Below are 21,536 nucleotides of genomic sequence, written 5' to 3'. Positions count from 1 at the left end.
ATAAATCTAATTTTTAAATAATATATTAAATCTATTTTTTCAAAATTAATGAGACTAATTGATTTATAAAAAATTATTAAGACTAAATGGATTACCATTCTCTAAAATAGAATTTATAGGTAATTTTTTTTTTAACTAAAATATGAGATAAAAAAAATTAAGAATTTTAGACTAATTTTTTAATTGTTTACAAAAACATAATAAAAAAGTAGAAGGAATAAAAATGAATCATGGAGTTTTGATATGAATTGGATTGAATTTTTAAAATAATTTTTTTTTTTTTGGATTTTAGATTAAAATATCATTTACCCAAAACGTGACCTATGACTTTGTTGAAAAGAGAATGTCAATTTGTGCAAAATTATGGAACAACGAAAGATGCTATTAGAATAGCACCAAATAACTTTTGTTTAGAAAGGAAAGGCAAGGAAGGAGACTGTGCCCGTCGAGACTCTGTCCCTGCAAATTCTCTCTCTACCTCTGTACGTCTCTCTTCGCCACTAATCCAATCCCATCCTCTCTCTCTCCCTCTCTTTCTCTCTCTCTCTCTGTCTCTCTAGATAGAATCAATCACCGAGCAAGCAAAGCGATAGCCATGTACAACAATGCAGAGGAAGAGTCTCCAATCCAGCCCCTCCTCCCTCATCACTCCCTCCGTCGATCAGCCTCCAACACCACCTCTCAGCTAGCAATCGTCGGCTCAAACCTCTGCCCCATCGAAAGCCTAGACTACGAGTCACTCTCAAATCTCTCTACATTTATTACATATTGCAATTGAGTAGGCTTCTGATTTGTTTTTTTTTTTTTGAATTGGAAGGATTGTAGAGAACGATTTCTTCAAGCAAGACTGGAGGAGTCGGAGCAAGATCCAAATATGCCAGTACATATTCATGAAGTGGACTCTCTGTTTCGCTATCGGAATCGTTGTCGGTCTCGTCGGTTTCACCAACAATCTCGCCGTCGAGAACGTTGCTGGCTATAAGTTCGTCGTCACTTCCGACATGATGTTGGCTAGAAAGTTCGTAGTACAACTCTCAATTTTTGTTTTATTTATTTTTTCTTGTAATTTGTGGAAAGTCACTCTTCTTGATGTTGTGCAGGTTTCTGGCGGCGTTTCTTGTTTTTGCTGCCTCAAATTTTGTTCTCACCTTGTTCTCTAGTGTAATCACGGCGTTGATATCGCCCGAGGCTGCTGGTTCGGGTATACCTGAAGTCAAAGCCTACTTGAATGGCGTAGACGCCCCGGGAATATTTTCTCTACGGACTCTGCTTGTTAAGGTAATATTGAATTCTTAATGGTTGGCCTGTCTTGTTTTCAAGGTTTCCCTAGTTTTATTTGGATAATTGGTATATTCTTGTGGATGACATTGCGTTTGCCCAAAAACCTTTTTTAAATTTGTGTTGGAAGGATGCTTAAGGTGATTTGGGTGACAACTGATGTGATGACCTGAACCCGGCCTAGAGGTTTGGATCACAACTGGCTAGTAATCATAAGATTACCGATGGCCTCAGACGAAATTCAAATCATATTTAATTATATGAGCTCAGAAGCATAAGCATAATTATAAAATTTTGTTTAATGGACTGTGCATACATGACATAAACAAAAGCATTTTATACATTAATAACTCACGGATCATATATATACATATTACAGATATCAACAAACCATTCCGCACAAGTACAGAACATCATCTTACAACACTTGAAAGTTAAAAGTACAAAACGTGGTCAAACATGACCAACAAAAATAAAAGGGACAAAAGCCTCATATGACAGGCCGTTCAAGGTTGACTTCATGAACTCGGTAATCCTTCACAGGTTCACTAGGGCTAGACATCCCACTGTTCACCTATCTACATACATATATATATATATATATATATATATATAACGGAGTGAGTTAAAACCTAGTGAATAACATCTGAGTAAAGAGATTTTATGAATGAGTTCTGATATATATAACGTAATTAACTTCATACTCAAATTCTTGTCGTAAAATGACCTCGGGTCCATCATATCTCAGAGATTCAGAACAGACAGATCATACTTGGTGGAACGACCTTGAGTCCAATCAATACCATTTGATCAACACATAACAGATATTTACACTTATTATAAATTCAAAACGATCTTGGGTCCATCTTGTCAACTTATATAGAACGACCTTAGGTCCAATTCAGATATGCAAAACGACCTTAGATCCATCATACGCATTTGTATCTCATCAATCACATTTACAGATATCATGATGATTGGACAAATAGAAGTATCATTCATATCACAAAATCATAAGTTCGGAAAAACTTACCACATTAGTATCACTTAGAAAATAATGTATACAAAAATATCTTTACTAAGATATTACTAGCAGTGATTTGGTTGATGATGCAACTTCGTGGATGAACCTACACAATTCATAAACATATACGTATTGGATCACATTGCTTATTCAAAACGCTCTTTAATTTATTCAATTCTTTTAAGTCTTATTCTAACTCATTAATTTATTTCGGATGCTCAATTCATGTCTAAGAATGCTTGGATGGAAGAGAGAATGCAAATATGGACATAATGTAACTTTTCAAAACATGTTGAGACAGGGCACTTTGCTCTAGCGCAACATTGGTCGCGCGGACGGACCACATGGTCTGCAAAAGTACTGGATAGTCTGAATCTAGGCTCGATAGTTGCTCGAGCCAAGGTGCAAAATATACTGAGGTCGCTCGAGCGGTCATTTGGTCGCTCGAGCCATGTGTAATGCTTTGCAAAACTACTGGATGCTGGATAAGTACGCTCGAGCGACAACTTGTTCGCTTGAGTTGTGAGGCCGAATTCTGGGTTTTCCAGAGCAGAATTTGAACTCCAAAACATATGTTCAAAGTGTGGATTCATGCATGAAACATCTCAAACCATGGAAACTCTTCTAAAACATGAGTACAAGGCCAATTCTAAACCCTTATCTCAAAAACTTCATAATTTTGCAAAATTGAAGCTTAAAGCTTCATGATTGAAACTCAAATTCCCATGCATGGATCATGTAGTTTTAAATTTTTTTCCGAAGTTCACAAAACATGAAATTCAACTTCAAAACCTTATGAATTATGAATGCATGTATAATATGATTTCTAATTTCAACATAGATGACATGAATCATGCTCAAAAATATGAAACTTCAAAAAATTATGCATGCATGTATGCCAAGCTTCCAAATTCATCATGTTTCAAGCTATTTCTTGAATTTAATCTTATAATCTTCTTGAATTCACATAATTGATGACTTAAAATTCATGAATTGAGGTTCAAGAGCTTACCTAAGGTCTTCAATTGCACCAATTCTAACTAGTTCTGAAGCCTTTCTTCACAATTCCTCAATCGCTTAGCAAAATCTCCAAGGTCTCTTCTCTCCTTGTAACGCCCTCAAAATAATAACAATAAACCCATCAGATAAGACATGCATTTACATATAAACTAACCACATTCCTTTATTCATTAGAGTTCCATTATATAAGTATTACATGTTAACATCATAACAAAATGCCCTACGGGCTTACAGCTTTCCAAGTTAATACTTGGTTACAACAAAAGAGTACTAACTCGTTTACACATAAAGCCCTTGGCTTGAAGTTACATGTAATACATCAAAAGCAAAACGACAAAACATGTCCGTCTCTAGCCTCCCAAGTTATGTCCTTGGAGGTGGCATGCTTCCTGCACCTGAAAATGATATTCCCATATAGGGTGAGCCACAGCCCAGTAGAAATACACTAAACCAACCATGAACAATGCCTAAAATATTAGCAATTGATAGATGGCCAACACTGATACAATCACATAAACCACATCTTTATGTCAAGCGACTTACAAGTCCAAGTTTCCTTTCATTTTCCCTTTTTCAACGGATAGGCATATAAGCACTAACCACATTCTCAACAGATATGTATATCAACAATATCCACATTCTCAGATAAACAAATAAGCTATATCTACATTCTACAACAGATATGTATAACCACAATATCCACAGATAAGCATATGAGCTATATCCACACATCACAAAGATAAGCATATAAGCTCTATCTTCACTTCTAGACAAGCATATGAGCTGTATCTACGGAGTTCATCCCCTATCTTCTCCCAACACTAACCGGTTTAGAGGTACATCCCCTATCTTCCCCTAAACCGCGGAGTACATTCCCTTTCTCCTCCTCTACACATAACGTATATAAACACATTGGTTCTATATACAATCACCCAATACATACAGTTAATGTATTCTATCAACCGTCAAGTTCCATGACACATTTCATTGATTAGTTTCAGTTTGCCTAATCATCATGCATTGTCTACAACAATCACGACTATCCTCCACCGATAGCCCAAAGCAATTATTTCTAAACAGAAAATAAATGCACAACGGATATTCAATCAACATTTCATTTCTTCATTCTTCTCAATTAATTATCCCAATTAATTAAACAATGTAATTAGGTCAATTCCCATAATTAACATTTCAACCCTTAGGTCCCATTTTCATCAATGATTCAACAATCATTCCATTTCTCTATGCCAAACATGCATCTAGGTTTATTATGAATAAAACCCCAACTTTTGTAAAATTACACAAAAGCCCCAAACTTTCACAAAATTACCAAACCAAGCCCAACATCTCAAAATACCAAAATTTAAAGACAAAACCCATAGAGAGGAGTAGGTTATCCCTACCTCAAATTCGGAGTCCCAAAGGAGAAGACGACAAAACTCAACGTGCTCCAAAACCCAAGATTTTCAGATTAAAATGAAGCCCTCGACGATCAACAACCTTTTTGTAAAGGCCAAAGGTGAGTAAATCACTCCTACTAGATCAAAACCTAGAGAGAAGGTAGAGTCTAGAGTGAGAGGCTCAACAATGGTGATTTTGGAAAAGTAAGAGAGAGAAGAGAAAGTGAAAAAGTGATTTGAAGAGTCACAAATTCGGGACTTTAACCCAGGTCTCCGCTCGAGCGTAAAACACCCCGCTCGAGCGGCCACTCACAGACTTCCGCTCGAGCGGCCAACCTTCCGCTCGAGCGCAGAATGCACACGCCCAGCACTTTTGCAGAACCAGGCCTCCGCTCGAGCTCCCAACCCTACGCTCGAGCGTCCACTCACACATATCCGCTCGAGCGGCCAACTCTACGCTCGAGCGTACAACACTGCACAACAAATACTGGATGGGTGTATTACCCGCTCGAGCGCCAACACCTCCGCTCGAGCGTACAGGCCAAAAATCTGGGCAACTAGTTTTGGTTTCTAAACTCAACCAACCTGAAACAAATCCGCCCAACACATCCTATAACTCAAATACGTAGAAAAAGGATGTAAACAAAATAGTACTCAACTACCAACATCCACGGACACATGTCCGGATCACTATACAACAAGGGTAAACCCGGGATCGCTATACTCCCTCTCTCTAAAATGAAGTCTCTCTTGCTCTCTTGAAACTTCCAGCAGATTTTCTTGAGCTCAAAATAAGCTAAACTCATCACCTAATATATATATATATAGGCTTGATTAACTTAATACACTAATTAGGGATTAAGCTAATTAATTAGAGCTTAAGGCTTAATCAAACAAAGTTTAATTTAATTGATTTAATCTAATTAATTCAATTTGAATCAAATTTAATCAAACTTTTCAATAGGCTCTAAAAATTATGCCATTTTCATTAAATTAATCAATTTTGGTTTCTGAAGTCGTTAAGGCCAATTTCGAATCCGAAACAGAAATCATAACAGATATTTCAACAATGAACAAATATGCATACAAAATCACATTATTAAACACATAATTAGCATTCATAATTAAGTAAATATAAGTATAATACGTGATGGGGTTGTCACACCTGACAAATAAATTTTGCTCATATTCAGAATCAAATCAATGATTGGAAGGAGTAGGCTTACACTGTGTAGGAAGGACTTTGTGCTTTGTCTTGCTTTGAAGCTTTTGTTATAAGGGATGTTTCACTTAATAGAAGACGAAGTAGAAATGGGAAATTGCAATAAGGGAAACATTAACCAGGTTATTGGCTAGAGCAACTCCAACACTAATAGTCATTTTGCCTAAAACAAAATTACATTCGTATTTCACCTAACCTAACCACTTTGCCTAGGAGAGGATGAGGCAAACTGCTTACCGTATTACCTACTCTATTGGGGTTCCATTATGTGATAAGTCTAGGCAAAATGCTTCACTTGCCTCTCCGATTGGAGTTGCTCAGTAGAATAGATAATAAAGGTAGTTGTATGTTTTACTTTTAAAATAATCCTTGTGCAAATAAATTATTTCTTTTAAAACCCTGTGCAAGTAAAATATTATATTTAGGATGAATTGATGTGTGTGTATTAAATAAAAAGATGAGAAAGTAATAAATAAAAAAGAAGAAGAAATAAATAAAGTTGTATAAGAACGCTTCTTGACCAACATGAAAAACTAATGGGAAAAAACACTATAAATATTTAGAAATTGAATTGTAAGAGATATTGGAAAAAACACTTAAAGATTATTGGGAAAAAAAAGGTGTTTTTTGGTGGTGCTTTGGGCCCAATCATTTGTGCAAAATTGATGCGAGCTATACGACGAATAGTCCAGCTGTTGTATCCTAGAGGGGACAAGCAAGAAGATAAATTTTGTTACACTGTTTTGTGGGCTTTGCCAACTGCTGAGGCCTTGAATCTGCTTAAATAGATATGAGATTTCTGTGCGTTAGCCTAATTTATTTGTTACCAAAATTTTATGTGTTGTAATTTATCGTTTTCATTTTTTAGGGTGATTTCTACCAATATTCACCAACGATTAAACTAAATTATAATGGATACTAGGAAAAAACACTTGGATTATCGGGGAAAAAGAGAGGGTGTTTCTATGGTGCATAATTGGTGCGTGTTATACAACAAATAGGGCTATTATATCTTGGAGCCTGGAGGGGACAAGCTAGAAGATAAATTCTATTGTACTAGTTTGTGGGCTTTGCCAATTAGAGCTCTTGAATCTCCTTAAAAAGAGCGAGATTTTTGTGCCTTAACTAGTTTGTTACCCAAAATTTATATCTATTTTTGATTTTATTTTTTTCATTTCTGGTGATTTCTAGCAATATTCACCAACACAAATTAAAACTTTGGCTAGATAACTTGAAAAATATGAAAATATTAAGGGGAAACTTTATGGAAATCACAACGAATATGTGATATTTAGGCATAGGATGCACATGCAAGGGAAAAATAATTTATTTTAAGGTTTGTTGCTTACAAATTGAGTAGGGCCTTAACTTATGGAGGTGTTGCATCCAGAGACTTACTTTAAATCTGTAAGAGCTTTGACAAGAGAAGAGTCTTCGCAAAACACACTCCTCAAAAAAGGAAAATTTGGAATGCGTACACTTGATGATATGAATCATTTGAAAAATAAACATTTTCATTTTGTAGTTGATTTTTACAAGATCAAATTAGATTATTCATTTAGAAAATGTGGTTTCAAGAACTATATGTGGAGCAGTTGGGCATAAATTAATACCAACTCCGTAGAATTTGGGAACTTCAATCCAACTTCATTAACCATTACTTATGAGTCTTTTTTTTTGGCTTACGCCCATTATCTCAAGTTTTGGATTGAACTAATTCATTTACACAAAATAGTTCATGGGAAAAATTGAGTTATTTCGTCTATATGGAGGATTGACAGTCTCTGCCAGTTTTCTTTGGATAAGAGATATCCATCCTAATCATTATGGATGTTATTGCCCAATTGATACATCTAAAGGAATCAATGTTGGACTTATTGGATTCCTTATCAATTCATTCGAAGATTGGTCATTGGGGCTGTCTGGAAAGCCCATTTGTTGAAACAGCTGTTTGCATTGCTAAGTTGCAAAATGTATTACTGTAAGATTTACAAGTTAAAAAATTGCATACTTCATCCTTAAGGTCATGAAACAATACATCAATGATGGTCTTTTATTGATTTCTTATGCACATTACAATTCACAGTTTCAATTTTCTAATAGACTTGGGTCAAAACTTTGACAAGCACAACAATCAACTCCTAATATAAACAATTACCTAATTAATGAATAAATCAAAAGCTAAAACAAAAGAAAAAAAAAAAAAAAAAAAGAGTAAAAGAACTTTTAGTTTATAGTTGGTTCCTATTGTGGCAATACACTAGGGCTATGTTTGTTTGGGCGGACTGCATTAGGTTGGATTAGCATTTCCATGACTAATAGTCCTAGCACTACGAATCCTTTTGGATTGTGTATCCTATCCTATGTTTGGATTGAGGTAGGATTATAAGAAATGACTAATAGTCTAGACTTTGGCTTAGTCCTCCAATTTATATCCCACCCCCCCACTGTGGGATTGAATAGTCTATCATATGTGAGATACCATTTCTGGATGGATTGTTAGTCCCTACTTCAATTGTTTAACCAAATATCGGATTAATAATTTTATTAGACTATTAGTCCAATCCCAAGCTCATGTCCACCCAAACAAACATGGCTTAGGAGGGACTATTGGTTCTATGGTAAAACCTTGGCCTAATAACCTTAAGGTTATGGGTTCAAGTTTCGGGAAAACCACTTTGTGCACGATGCCAAATGTTAGATGTGCACCCAATCTTTCCCCTCCCAAACACACATTGGGCTTTGTTTTTTTTGTGGCAATACACTTCTTTCATTTTACATTTAAGATGGTCACTTACTGTGAAAAAGACATTAACAACCACCAGAAAGCAGCAACTGGTGTAGGGAAGAGGAATGAAAGGGAAAAGTTAGGAGTGAGAGGAGGTTGTGTGTGTGTGTGTGTGAGAGAGAGAGAGAGAGAGAGAGAGAGAGAGAGAGAGAGAGTCATGTTTTTTAAGTGGTCATGGTCGAAGATGGAAGCCGTCAATGGTTGAGATCGCATGGTCTGTTTTTTAAGTTAGTTATGTTCCTTCACTTCACAATGGATGGATTTGTATTTAGAGCACAAAACAAACATTGAATAATTTAGATTTATTTTTTATTTTCAATTTATTATTTCAACTATTATACTTCGGTTGTCAAAGTAACTTTCTAAAATACCAATAAAATCCCAAACATGTCCAAAAATGTGTTCCAATCCAAACATATGATACACATTAAGAAAATTGATATGCCACGTGGCATGTTCAAACTGTGCGTGTGTCAGATGCTGCTATCATGACTAAAATGCAGTGTCCGTTCCTCGTAGACCTACCTAATTTGCATGTTCATATTCGCTTTTTTACTATCTCTCTTCTCTTCTTGATACTCATTTATTTTTATAATTATTATGTTTCTTATTTTACTCTTCATACAATTTGGGGTGTCATCCCCACTTTTTGTTTGCAAGAGGCAGATTATAAGCCTTCAAATCAGTGAGCGTAATTTGAAACAAGATATCTTTGTTGCACCCACAGATGTTTATGCCTATAGATAATGAAAAACATATTCATGGAAAGATATTTGCTTACCCATTTTTGCTTATCTAACTTTATGAATGCCTCACTGCATGATTTGTTCCGAATCAAATGTGTGACAAGTTATTTATGCCTGTTGGAATTTTTGGACATTACGACAGTTTTGCCAAATATCTATCAGTTGATTGCTTACACATCTTTTGTCACATGCCCATAGAAACACACGATCTTTACCTCATACAAATACCATGTAATTTTCCTGTTAGAAAGTTAGATATCTCATATTGATGTTGATTTATTGTACAGATCATTGGTAGCATTTCTGCCGTGGCATCATCTCTTCATATTGGAAAGGCAGGGCCCATGGTGCATACTGGTGCATGTGTTGCAGCGTTAATGGGTCAGGGTGGGTCAAAGAAATACAGGTTGACATGGAAATGGTTACAGTTTTTTAAGAATGACCGAGACCGACGAGATCTTGTTACATGTGGATCAGCTGCTGGAATAGCTGCTGCTTTTCGTGCCCCAGTTGGTGGTGTGTTGTTCGCTCTTGAAGAAATGGCATCATGGTACAGTTAACCCATCTATTTGCATTGTTTTTCTTTTTGGTGCTATCAATTTTCTAATTCGATACCTACCCAATTTTTTTTTCTTCTAATTTGACTACTAGATTTGGTTACATTGGGGAATTTAGAGTTCATCATTCATATAAGGTTTTCATTTCTTACTTCTTATAAAGTTGCTCTTCTGTTTATGTGTGTGTGTTTTGAGATCATTGTATGTTGCTGGGTAGCTTGTTGAGGCTGTTGCAATCCATGAATGGTATGTGCATTGGTAACTGACATATTCATATTGTTGTTTTTGTAAATAAAAAGTGCTAAAAATAGTGCATTGCTCATGATAAAATTTAGCATTGTCTAAAACATTATATTAATATTTTGTTCTTCAGGTGGAGAGGTGCCCTTTTATGGAGAGCTTTTTTCACAACAGCAGTTGTTGCAATTGTGCTTCGGGCTCTGATTGATTTTTGCTTTACTGGCAAATGTGGGCTATTTGGCACTGGGGGTCTTATAATGTTTGATGTCACTTCAGCAAATGTTACATATCACCTTGTGGATGTACCTCCTGTTTTTCTTCTTGGCATGATAGGGGGCATATTGGGAAGTTTATACAATTTTCTTTTAGAAAAGGTTCTCCGGATTTACAGTCTAATTAATGAGTAAGCTCTCTTTTGCTTTGCTGTTGTCTTACACATTCTGTGCTTTAAACATATGAATAATAGAAAAGATCATGGTGGGCTCAATCTTCTTTGTTGACCTCCCTTCTCCAGGAAAGGCTCTGCTTACAAAATACTTCTTGCCTGTTCAATTTCCATTTTTACATCGTGTCTTTTATTTGGATTACCGTGGCTTGCATCTTGCCAGACTTGCCCAATTGATGCTACAGAAGCTTGCCCAACAATTGGTCGGTCTGGTAACTACAAGAAGTTCCAATGCCCTCCTAATCACTATAATGATCTTGCCAGCCTCATTTTCAACACAAATGATGATGCAATCAAAAACCTATTCAGCAAGAACACCGACGCTGAGTTCCACTTATCATCTATTTTCATATTCTTCGTCACCTGCTTTTTCCTCAGTATCATAAGCTATGGGATTGTGGCTCCTACTGGTCTCTTTATACCTGTTATCTTGATTGGTGCATCTTATGGACGTTTAGTTGGAATGCTAATTGGTTCACGTTCAAATCTTAACCACGGCCTTTTTGCTGTCCTGGGTTCTGCTTCACTTCTTGGTGGATCTATGAGGATGACAGTTTCCTTGTGTGTTATTATCCTAGAATTGACCAATAATCTATTACTTCTACCCCTCATAATGCTGGTTCTTCTAGTTTCAAAGACTATAGCTGATGGGTTCAATAGAAATATTTACGACCTTATAATGAAATTGAAGGGTTTTCCTTACCTAAAAGCTCATGCTGAGCCTTACATGAGACAATTGACAGTGGGGAATGTGGTCACAGGTCCACTTCAGCTCTTTAATGGCATTGAGAAGGTTAGTAACATCGTACACGTTCTCAGAACTACAAGGCACAATGGGTTTCCTGTGATAGATGAGCCTCTGCTTTCTGTATCTCCAGTTCTGTTTGGTTTGGTGCTCCGTGCCCATCTAATCATGTTACTAAAGAAAAAAGCTTTCTTGCTAACTCCAGTACCAACAGGCACTGATGACTTTAATCAATTCACAGCAGTGGATTTTGCAAAGAAGGGTTTGGGTAATGGTGACAAAATAGAAGATATAGAATTGACTGAGGAAGAGATGGAGATGTTTGTTGATTTGCATCCTTTTACTAATGCTTCCCCATATACTGTTGTGGAGACAATGTCATTGGCGAAGGCTTTCATACTTTTCCGAGAAGTTGGTTTAAGGCACCTGTTGGTTATCCCTAAATTTTCTGGTGTAAGAACTTTTCTCCTATCTATTATTTTCTTTATTACTATGAATATGCAATTTCTACGTAAAAGATTAGCTTACGCACTTGTAGGATACACAGTAGCATGGCACTCAAGTAGTGTTTGGTTTATTGTAATGATTTTGGGCAGGAATAGAATAGCTATTCCTTGGCCTTCCAATGGAAGGACTTTTGTCCTAAATCGGTGAATGGTGATTCTTATTGAAATGTACATTCCTTTCTTTTTTACCAAACCAAACATGAGAATGGGTGTTTTGACGAAATGACCATTCTATTCCAGCCTTATCAAACACTGCCTTAAAAAAAATACATTAGCTTGGGACAATGTGATGATTTTCCACCTTTAAAGTTTCTTTACATTGTCTACCGCTCCTACCAAATCCTCCTTTTACTAAGTCCTAAAACTGTGAGCTATTTCAGATGTGCACATTTCTATGATTTATTTTTAAGGAAAATGCTATACAATAATGAAACTTTGGAGTTTGGAATTGAAAATACGACCCACTTTAATAATATGATTGGTGTACATCCGTAAGTATAATTTATAAGATTTGTTAGTTTGTAATTGTATAATATTTCTCATTTTGTAATCATCTCTATTGGCCTTAAAACTACACAATATCCCCGATATGCTTACTTTTAAAAGCATAAATTTTCTTGGCTTTTTTTTGTTGATTTTTATGAAATATTTTCCAACATTTTTTCTTAGATTTTCTGCTTTCTTTGCTTTCACAACTTTTTGTCGTATCTATTTTCCCATTATTATTTGAGATGCTGATAATATCCCATTCAAAATTTCATACTATATTTTTCTATATCAAACATACCTTCTTGTTTAATTAGGCCAAATTTGTTGGTAAGATTTACCGAGGTAACTATTTGGTTGACCTCTGACTTTCATCTCATGCATAAAATGCTATGTTTCATAATTTATCGCAAAAATATCTCCTAGCACCCTTAATAATTTATTTGTTTTTATTACAATTTTATTCTTACATAAAAGTATCAAAATATCCTCAAAACCCTAAAATTTTTAAAACCCTAGTTTCTCTACCCACCCATCCCCTCCCCGTCACCATCCATCCATTGCTGCCACTTCCGCTGTTGGTGGTGCCACCCCTTCCCCGCCGCCTTCTAGATCTAAATACCCAAGATCTGGTTCACAGTGGGTATGGGGACTAGATTGTGGTGGTGGGGGGCTGTTGTGATGGTTAGGGGATGGAGAGGGGCTATCGCTTTGGAGGAAGGGGTGGTTGGGATGGTCAAAGATGGTGGGGGGCCAGATCGCGGTGGTGGGGAGGACTTGGGGCTGGTCGGAGGTGCTTGGTGTGGGTGTGGAGTTAGGGTTTGAAAGATTAGATAGGCTTAAAGGGAGATGAAAGGTGAGAGGTAAAGATATTTTTGGGATTACAAAATGTGTAATGAGATAAAATGGTAATTTTGAATTTTGGGGAAGGAGGTAATTAGAAAATGTGTGCAAGGAGATGAATTTTCACTTTTATTTTTCCAAATGACAATTCTCTGTTATTTTTATTGATTAGTTATGTTTATTAGCTACAAAAACCAGTCTTTATTAGCTAATCTTGCTTACTTTGCAGAGATTGCCGGTGGTGGGTATATTGACGAGGCATGATTTCATGCCGGAACATATCTTGGGTATGCATCCTTCGTTGATAAACAGGTGGAAAAGTTTAAGAATTCAGTTTCCTTGTTGGGATAAAATCTTTTAGGCCATCCATTTCAACCAAGCACTTGAAGTGGCCTTGGAATCAAGTTTGTAAATACATTCTTATGGAGCTGTACAATATTCACATTCGGGATTGCTACTGTACTCTTTCTCAATTTCGCATTATGAAATCCAGAGCTGGAGAGGGATCATATTTAGGAGACAGCCACCTAACTTATGCCCGGATGCATTTGGTAAGTCCGACTGAAATGATGAGATGAGTTATTTTCTTATATGGATGACAGATTTTGCTCTAGTCTAGTTTTTGTAGTTTGTAGTACACGGTCAATAACAAATGCTCCGTTGAGAATGTTGAGCAGTTTTTATGTTGCAGTATTGATAGACTAATCAATTTCTGTACGAGGACAAATCCATAAACTCGAACTGAAATGTGCAGAGATGCCAGAAAGAGGTATATGGATTAGGGTTTTACTACTACTTTATGATATGCTAGCGAGGGGGCCGCATTCTAGCTAGTGCCCTTTACATTTTTGTTTGAAGTTCAAATTTGTAAATGTATTAAAGCTGGAATAAAAAAGAGATGGGAATAAATTGTGATTATCATGTGAAATAAATCAACTTAGAATTTGTGTTATTGTTTTAGTGGAAAATACCTTGAAGAGAATTTGTTTCTTTTCTTTTTTCCACAAGCTAACACTAAGTTTAAATACTTACGATAATACTTGCACATATAAAAAATAATAATAAATGTAACAAGATAACCAAGGTCAATTAACACATTCTTAGAATTGTAAGGGCGACCGTTTTGGTGACAACGATATTCTAAAGTTTAGCCTTGGTAATCTTGAAGCCTTCCTAATTTGCGGTTTTGATTTACTTGCTCAGCCATGAAAAAGAAAAAAGAAAACAAAAAAAAGAAAGTTAACCGTAAACTCAAATACTTACAAAAGGGAAAAACAACTCATAATGGCTACTGAAAAGAAAAACTGTGACAACATAACTAAGATTATTCCACACATTAAAACAAAAGGAAAAATAGAACTCAAGAATGAACAATTGCTAGAAAATTATTTGCACAGTTGAAGAGCAAAATAGGAATAAAATTTTGACCTCAAAGATCTTCAAAAATTTAATGATTTGTTTTATTATTTTAGAAATTCAGAAGGGATTGTTGCAACACTCCTTAAAAAAAATTGACTGCATAAGGTCCAAGTAGATTGTTTTGCAAAAAATATTCAATGTCACCCATTATAATGCCACTAACTCATCACCACCATTCAGTTTTGTTGGTCTCACAAAAATCAATGGTGTTGAAGTATTTGTGGCATTGCCACGTCAGCGTCGTTGGTGACACTCAATGACTTTTCATAATTTTGGTTTTGGATATTTTTCCAAGTGAATTTATAGCCCTGTATCTCTAAATAGCATGAGTGTGTTGTGCACAAACTTAGCATGCTTCTCACCTCATGTAAAAGACATCATAGGCATATTAGGGAAGACTGCCATGAATTATTGGAGAGCTATAACTTAGGCAAGACTGCAATGAATTATTGAAGTGATGCCAAAATAAATAAATAATAATTCTGTAGACTCAATGTACTACAAAACGCTTATCACACCAAAAACAAATAAAAAAATTACACATGAGGCAATGGTTTTTTTTTTTTTTTTTAATCAACACATGAGACAATGGATCACAGGCCGAACAACATCCTCTAGTCCGATCGCAGATATAGGAGGGAAGCCATTTCCCAATACTTCTGACAACATTAAAATTTTACAGACTCAATTTCAAAAGTCTTGCCAAACTAAAATTAATTACATCTTCGATTCTAATCATCCTTCTACGAATAATTGTGTCCACCACCAATATGAAATGGGAAATCAAACAGCATAACTCACAAAAATCCACCACCTACCCTCCTCTCTATGGCAACCCCACGCATTGCACAACTAAGGAAAGAGAAAAACTTAGCAACTCATGGCCTTCTACCCTAGCACATCAACCCGTAGGTTGCAGCCCCAAGAGAAATGAAGGGAAAAAAATCAACAATAAACAACGAAAGCCAAAAGATGGTTCACAAATGGATGACAAAGAAGCCAAAAATTCATTGTGTAGATCTATAGATCCGATTATTATTTAAATATCAACACAATGTAGATATGAAAACCCCTTCTACGAATATTGAAAACCCACCGTGTAGATCTGAATACTCAGCCCATGAATAGCATATAGTTTAATAATTACACAAATGTGGAGAGATAAAGACCTTCAGGTTAGTGCTAGTCCCAGCTTCGATGCTTATGCAGCTTCGATTTGTTCCGGTGATAGATTTAAAACAAAGGAAGGCACTTACAATTACAGAAGCAATATTACCAGTAGTTAGTTTCCCAAGCAACCAGAATGTAATAAGTCAAAAAATGTGTGATAGAAAGAACATCTTTTTTTAGGGCGTTCGCGCAAAAATTTCAATCTTAGATTTTCTTTACCCAAAAGTCTAAGCGATAATTTATTATGTCCATAAGGACAAGCTCCCGTAAAATGACCAAAATATCCCTCCACGCAGGGGCGGAGGCACGTGAGGCCCAGAGGGGTCACGTGCCCCCCCTCAACTTTTGGAAAATTATTTTTTTCCCCTAATAAAAATATATATTTCAATTTAATCCAAGTAATATCTTGAAATTTTTATATCATTATTTTCTTTACTCTTTTTTTTTTTTTTTTTTTTTTTTTTTTTAAATGTTTAATTTATCACTTTAAATGTTTAATTATGCTAAAAAAAATTCTTATAAATTTTATAGTAGAGAAATGTTATATATCACTGATATTTTGTCACTATTTTATATCACCTCTTATACGACACATAATTATTACACAATTAATGACAACTAATAATATATTGCCATGTAATTTAATTATTCAAAACGGTGAAAAAAACAAGTAATATATAATAGCCTTTGTATATTATTTATTCATCATTTTCTCATTTCTTTCTCTATCCTCACTATATCTCTTTATGTGTGTGCATCTTAATATAATTTTATTTTCATATATTATGAGGGTATATGTAATTATTTTTTAAACCGTGATAATCATCATATATAAAATAAATTAATAACAATAAAGATAGTTATTAGTTAACTTGACCTTATATTTAAATATAGTTTTTGCATCGCATTAATTTTTAGTCCTACCATCAAATAAAAATTAAGTTAAATTATGATTTTTATTAAAATTTTAATTCAAAGGTGCCTCTTCTAAGACAAAATCCTGGCTCTGTGTCACGGGTTGCCTTGCAAGGCCAACTCCGTGACGTTTCGCTCGCAGTGGTGTGGCCATTTGAGTGCTCAAGAGTGGCCATTGGAAGTGCCCCAACGTGGCCTAACATTGGCCCCAAGTAGCCCAAGGCATGTATGCCACCAATAGCCAACAAAAGACAAAGCCACAGCCCATATAAGTCATTATGACTCCTCAGACATGTATGATGTTTCCTCCTGCCAGATGAAGAAGGGCTTAACAAGCTACTATAAGGGGGTATGGTGTGCTGCCTACCAACCTCCCCGTCCAAACTGGACTTGAAGTGAGCAACCTTGGGGCAACTCAAGGGCGGGCTGTAGGCATCCAGAGGGGTGTCTAGAGTCTCCATGTGGGTTTGGGAGCCCCGTGGACGGTGCGAAGATGTAGGCACTGCGCGTCTCTCCCGAGGGAGAGGTTCACTACGTTGTTTCCACTATGCCACGCAATATGGTATCTTTGGGACTCGTTTTGGACCGAATGGGCTATCGAGGCACCACTAGAGGCCTCGTGTGCCAACTCTAGTGCTTGGTTTGGGTTCGACCTTGCACGAGGGGATCCCGTGGCTTAAGCTAAGCGGTTGGAAGGCGACACCGCATATGTGGGCTATCGAATGAAGGCATCAAGCTATGCAACGACTACGTCCATTGAGGGACTACATTATGCTACGAGCAAGCTACGGATTGAGACGTCACCTTACTCATGCTACGCGTTGGTGCAACGCTAAGGTGCGCAATGGCCTTAAGCGGAATCTAGCACGCGTGTTGGCACGAGGACTACGCCGTGGGCAAGAGTTTGACCCTCGGTGGCTTGTGGGCTTCGCATGACCAAGCGGCCATCCAATATACATCTATTGAGGCATGCTAGACCCTGCGACACTTCGAGATGCTATTAAAGACCCAACGTGCAATGTTGGCTTGTCGGCTAAGTTGAGGACCTTCGCTAGCACATTGTTGTGTGGCTAGGCGCCTTGATGACATGAACCTAAGTTGGGCGAGCACCTACCTTGACGTAAGCTTGGCGCTATGAAGCGACTTATGCCGTGCTTGGTGCACTTGAGGCGTCAGGCCTCCTTGTGGCATCCGGGTGAAGACGGAGCTTCCTTGTGAAGTTGTTTTGCTTGACAAAGCATTGGGACCTAATGTTCAAACGGGTGAGATCATCAACACTCGATTTGTCAACGAGCTATGGCGGGCTTAAACTTGGCGGAGTTTGAGCGCCACACAGGCAAAAATTGATCCGCTGCGCCTCTAAAGGAGTCGGCCTGTGACACTCTGCCACTACCTCCACCCCACGCATTTTATTTCTGTTTCTATTTCAAATCTCACGCGTCTAACATCTAAAATCTCTCTCCCTCTCTCTCTCTCTCTCTCTCTCTCTCTTCCTTACCTTCTAACTTCGTTACTACCGTTCCCAATGACGCTGTGCTCACGATCGGAGAAGAAGGTCTTGGGGGAGTGACAAATCTGAGGTCTTGAGGAAGTGACAAAACAAACTCTCTCTTCTCTCTTCTTTCATTTTCACTCTCTTCTCCAATCAAAACCCTAGATCACCATCGTGAATAGCCATCAAACCCTAGATCTCGTCCCTATTCTCTCGAAGCAGCTCATCATCATAGATTTTTCCAACAATGAGGACAAATTTGATATATTTAGAGAGCTTACTCTATGTTCGACTTTGATGATCTGAAACTCATGAGTGGAGTGGAGAGAGTCGAAGCTTAAGTAGAGTTTCCATGGTTGTCTCTCATTTCTCTTCGATTCTAGCGCTACCTTCTGTACTCTTACGGTAGAGTGTGCTGAAAATGTCAAGTGTTGCTGCCTTGGACATGACCCTAGACAATCCCATAAAATCAAATAGTCTCTCTTTTTCTATATGTATATATATATATATATATATATACGTATGTATCTGCTTGGGTTTGATAACAAAAAAGAGAAGATGAAAATTATTGTTTGTGTTGTATGTGTCCAACAGATAGTAGGAATTTTTTTTAGATCTGTTGGATTTTTTTGGATCCATTCACAGATTCAATTTTTATTTTTATTTTTATGTTTTATTTTGTAAACTGAACAGATAGAAGTTTGAGAAAAAAATTGAACAGATAGGCTCAGATTTGTTCAATTATTAGATCTGGTGTTGATAAAGATGATGATGATGTTTTGTTTGTTTGTTTGTTTTTTCCCCCTATTTATATATGTTGTTTGTTTGTTTGTTGGTGTTGTTGATGTTGATGATGAAACATATTACAACAAATAAGGGAAGAGAAAAAAGGATTCCAACATATAGTAGATTCATGAATAGATAATTTTAACAGATAGAAAAAACAAATTAAACAAATAATTTTTTTTTCAATAGTGGATATGATTTGTGTAAAATGAGAATTTGAACAAATAAATTAAAAATGAGAATTTCAAGAGAGAGAGAGAGATGATAGATGTAAAAGCAAAATTTTAAATAGATAAGTGGAAAAAAGTGAACAGATAGTAAAAAAAAAATTGGATAGATAGATATAAATTTGTACAGATAATCAAAAAATTTGAACAGATAGATATGAATTTGAACAGATAGTCAATGAAAAGTCAACAGATAAATTAAGGGATAAAAATGAAAATAAAATGTCCTCCAAAAGCAACAAAAAAATAAAAATAAAATAAAATAAAATTTCACAAAACTATTTTACAAAGAATGAATTTCTCATCAACAAAAAATATTGATTGAATCTAATACCTTATATCCTTATAACCTTAGACTTTTCCATAATTTTCTATTTCTTTTTTTAGTGTTGTTCTAAAATATATTGTTGTTCTAAAATATATTAAAATAAAAAATAAACAAATGGGAAGTTTGACATTGAAATATGGAAATTTAATTAGTATCAGACTCCCAATCTCCAATCTAATATCACTAGTGCAATGTGAAACAGAAAATGAAAGTCCAGATCCAATAATTTTTATAGAAAATTCATTTTATTGCAAAATATTTGTCAGAAATGGACTATATCACTAGATTTCAGAGTCACCCCTGATTTTTTGGAAAAATTAGAAAACTCGTGACTCGTGCCAAAGGCCATCGCCCTTCATAACCAAAGTGTCTCAGCTCGAGATCTTAGATATGAGAGGGGAATGTCATTAATAGGTATAAGAGGGGAACTTACCTTCCTCACCCGATCAAAAGATCGGCCTCTACTAAGTCATGATGTGGTTTTTATAATCAATATATGTGTTCCGGTTATTTAATAAAGCCATCATCACTATATGAGTCATGCAAGTATGGATTGTACCACTAATTTTAGTTATGCTCTGATTTCATGCATTTCTCGAAAAGCCTTTTGTACAAACTTAAAAGCATACAAATCAATAACATTCTAATACTAGCAACACAAATCAAATCCACTAGCATTTAAATAGATATCTCAACTAAGCACTTCATGATATAGAAATAGGTGTAATAAGGAACATGTACATGTAATATGGTAAAACCAAAAATTTATCACCTATTACTCCAAGGCGAGTCCCAAGAAACGTATAGATATATATACATATTTGCATGATCCTATATACAAACAACTAATGCAATATATACACAACATGTGCCTAGGAGTCCAGATGCTAAGATATGACATGGATATTATCTCAAGACATGGGGCAACGCATGTGCTCATCTTGAAAAATAACAAATTTCACAAATGTAGAACTAGACCCAAATGCGTGGAAAATGGATGCAAGATACAAGTATGATAAATAAAACGTGATGTTGTGCAACATATACAAAAATCAGGTAAATAAAAGGGTTAGAAAGACGTGAAGTTGAAGTTATTACAACAATTCGAATAAAAAAGGAGGGGAGAGAGATAGATTATTACAATAATGAACAAATAATAAGGGAAAGAGAGGGGGGATGGAGAAATTATTACAAAAATGAATCGATTTAGCCAAACTATTGCTGAATCTAACAAATCATACTAAATAAATCATCTAGGAGTTCCAGAACCATCCATAAGAGCACTCTCCAGAAATTGTTTGCTCTGTTCTTGGGAGGAGACATCCGGCCAGACACAAAATGGGCCGACCGATTAGGAAAATGGCTGGCTGAATTCTTCTTCCGACTGAGATTTAGGTCATTGTAGAATTCCAGGACAGAGGCCAAAAGACACTTTTTGAGGGGTGCTCATTCCTTCTAACTCCTCTGCTCGTAAGGATCACTTGAGGATGAAGTAGATGGGCTATAACCCTCAACAATAATATAAACAGATATATACAACAAATATCTTGCAATATTTTAAATGAATAAAAAAAACAAGAACACATTCAAGCCCAAGCAATGGATAGGAACCTACACCTTCTCTTTGTTAGTAAGGGAAAATCAATACCCAAATCCATGTTGTTAAGTGGAGAGCGTAAATTAATGCAAATCATTTCTTGGTGGAAGTTTTTTGCTTATTAAAACAAGAGATTCATCAAATTTATTGAAAACTCTTCATGTAGTCATAGGACAAGGATGGTTACACCCCTTTCTATGTTAACAGTTGATTGAGAAGGGAGGTTTCAACTTCCTTGGACCCAAAATCTCTTGTTTTACTTCCAAAATGCTCAATGAAAAGGGTAAGGACACAACTTTTCA

At 36.1% G+C, this 21,536-nt stretch overlaps 1 protein-coding gene across 2 annotated transcripts; it reads left to right on the top strand.

Moving 5' to 3' along the window:
- The first annotated feature begins 348 nt into the window (after positions 1-348).
- Positions 349-14,232, top strand: LOC114322206 (Voltage-gated chloride channel family protein). Of its 2 annotated transcripts, none has more exons than XM_082903480.1 (7): positions 349-735; positions 818-1,018; positions 1,101-1,278; positions 9,766-10,028; positions 10,409-10,678; positions 10,790-11,918; positions 13,530-14,232. In XM_082903480.1, exons 1-7 carry the CDS (start codon positions 596-598, stop codon positions 13,659-13,661), a joined length of 2,313 nt encoding a protein of 770 aa, XP_082759606.1. In that variant the 5' UTR covers positions 349-595; the 3' UTR covers positions 13,662-14,232. The 2 variants fall into 2 exon arrangements, with proteins under 2 accessions (XP_082759606.1, XP_082759607.1); XM_082903481.1 differs by having other exon boundaries at positions 369-482.
- Positions 14,233-21,536: the final 7,304 nt, after the last annotated feature.

The sequence above is a fragment of the Camellia sinensis genome, chromosome 13 (assembly GCF_055761805.1).
Source record: "Camellia sinensis isolate YWXY chromosome 13, ASM5576180v1, whole genome shotgun sequence".
NCBI lineage: Eukaryota > Viridiplantae > Streptophyta > Magnoliopsida > Ericales > Theaceae > Camellia > Camellia sinensis.
This window is presented reverse-complemented; position numbering and strand designations above follow the sequence as displayed.

Coding starts and splice junctions, on each gene's coding strand:
- LOC114322206 (XM_082903480.1), top strand. CDS start 596: ATGTACAACAATGCAGAGGAAGAGTCTCCAATCCAGCCCCTCCTCCCT. Junction 10,029..10,408: donor CTTGAAGAAATGGCATCATG/GTACAGTTAACC, acceptor TTTGTTCTTCAG/GTGGAGAGGTGCCCTTTTAT. Junction 11,919..13,529: donor TTATCCCTAAATTTTCTGGT/GTAAGAACTTTT, acceptor CTTACTTTGCAG/AGATTGCCGGTGGTGGGTAT.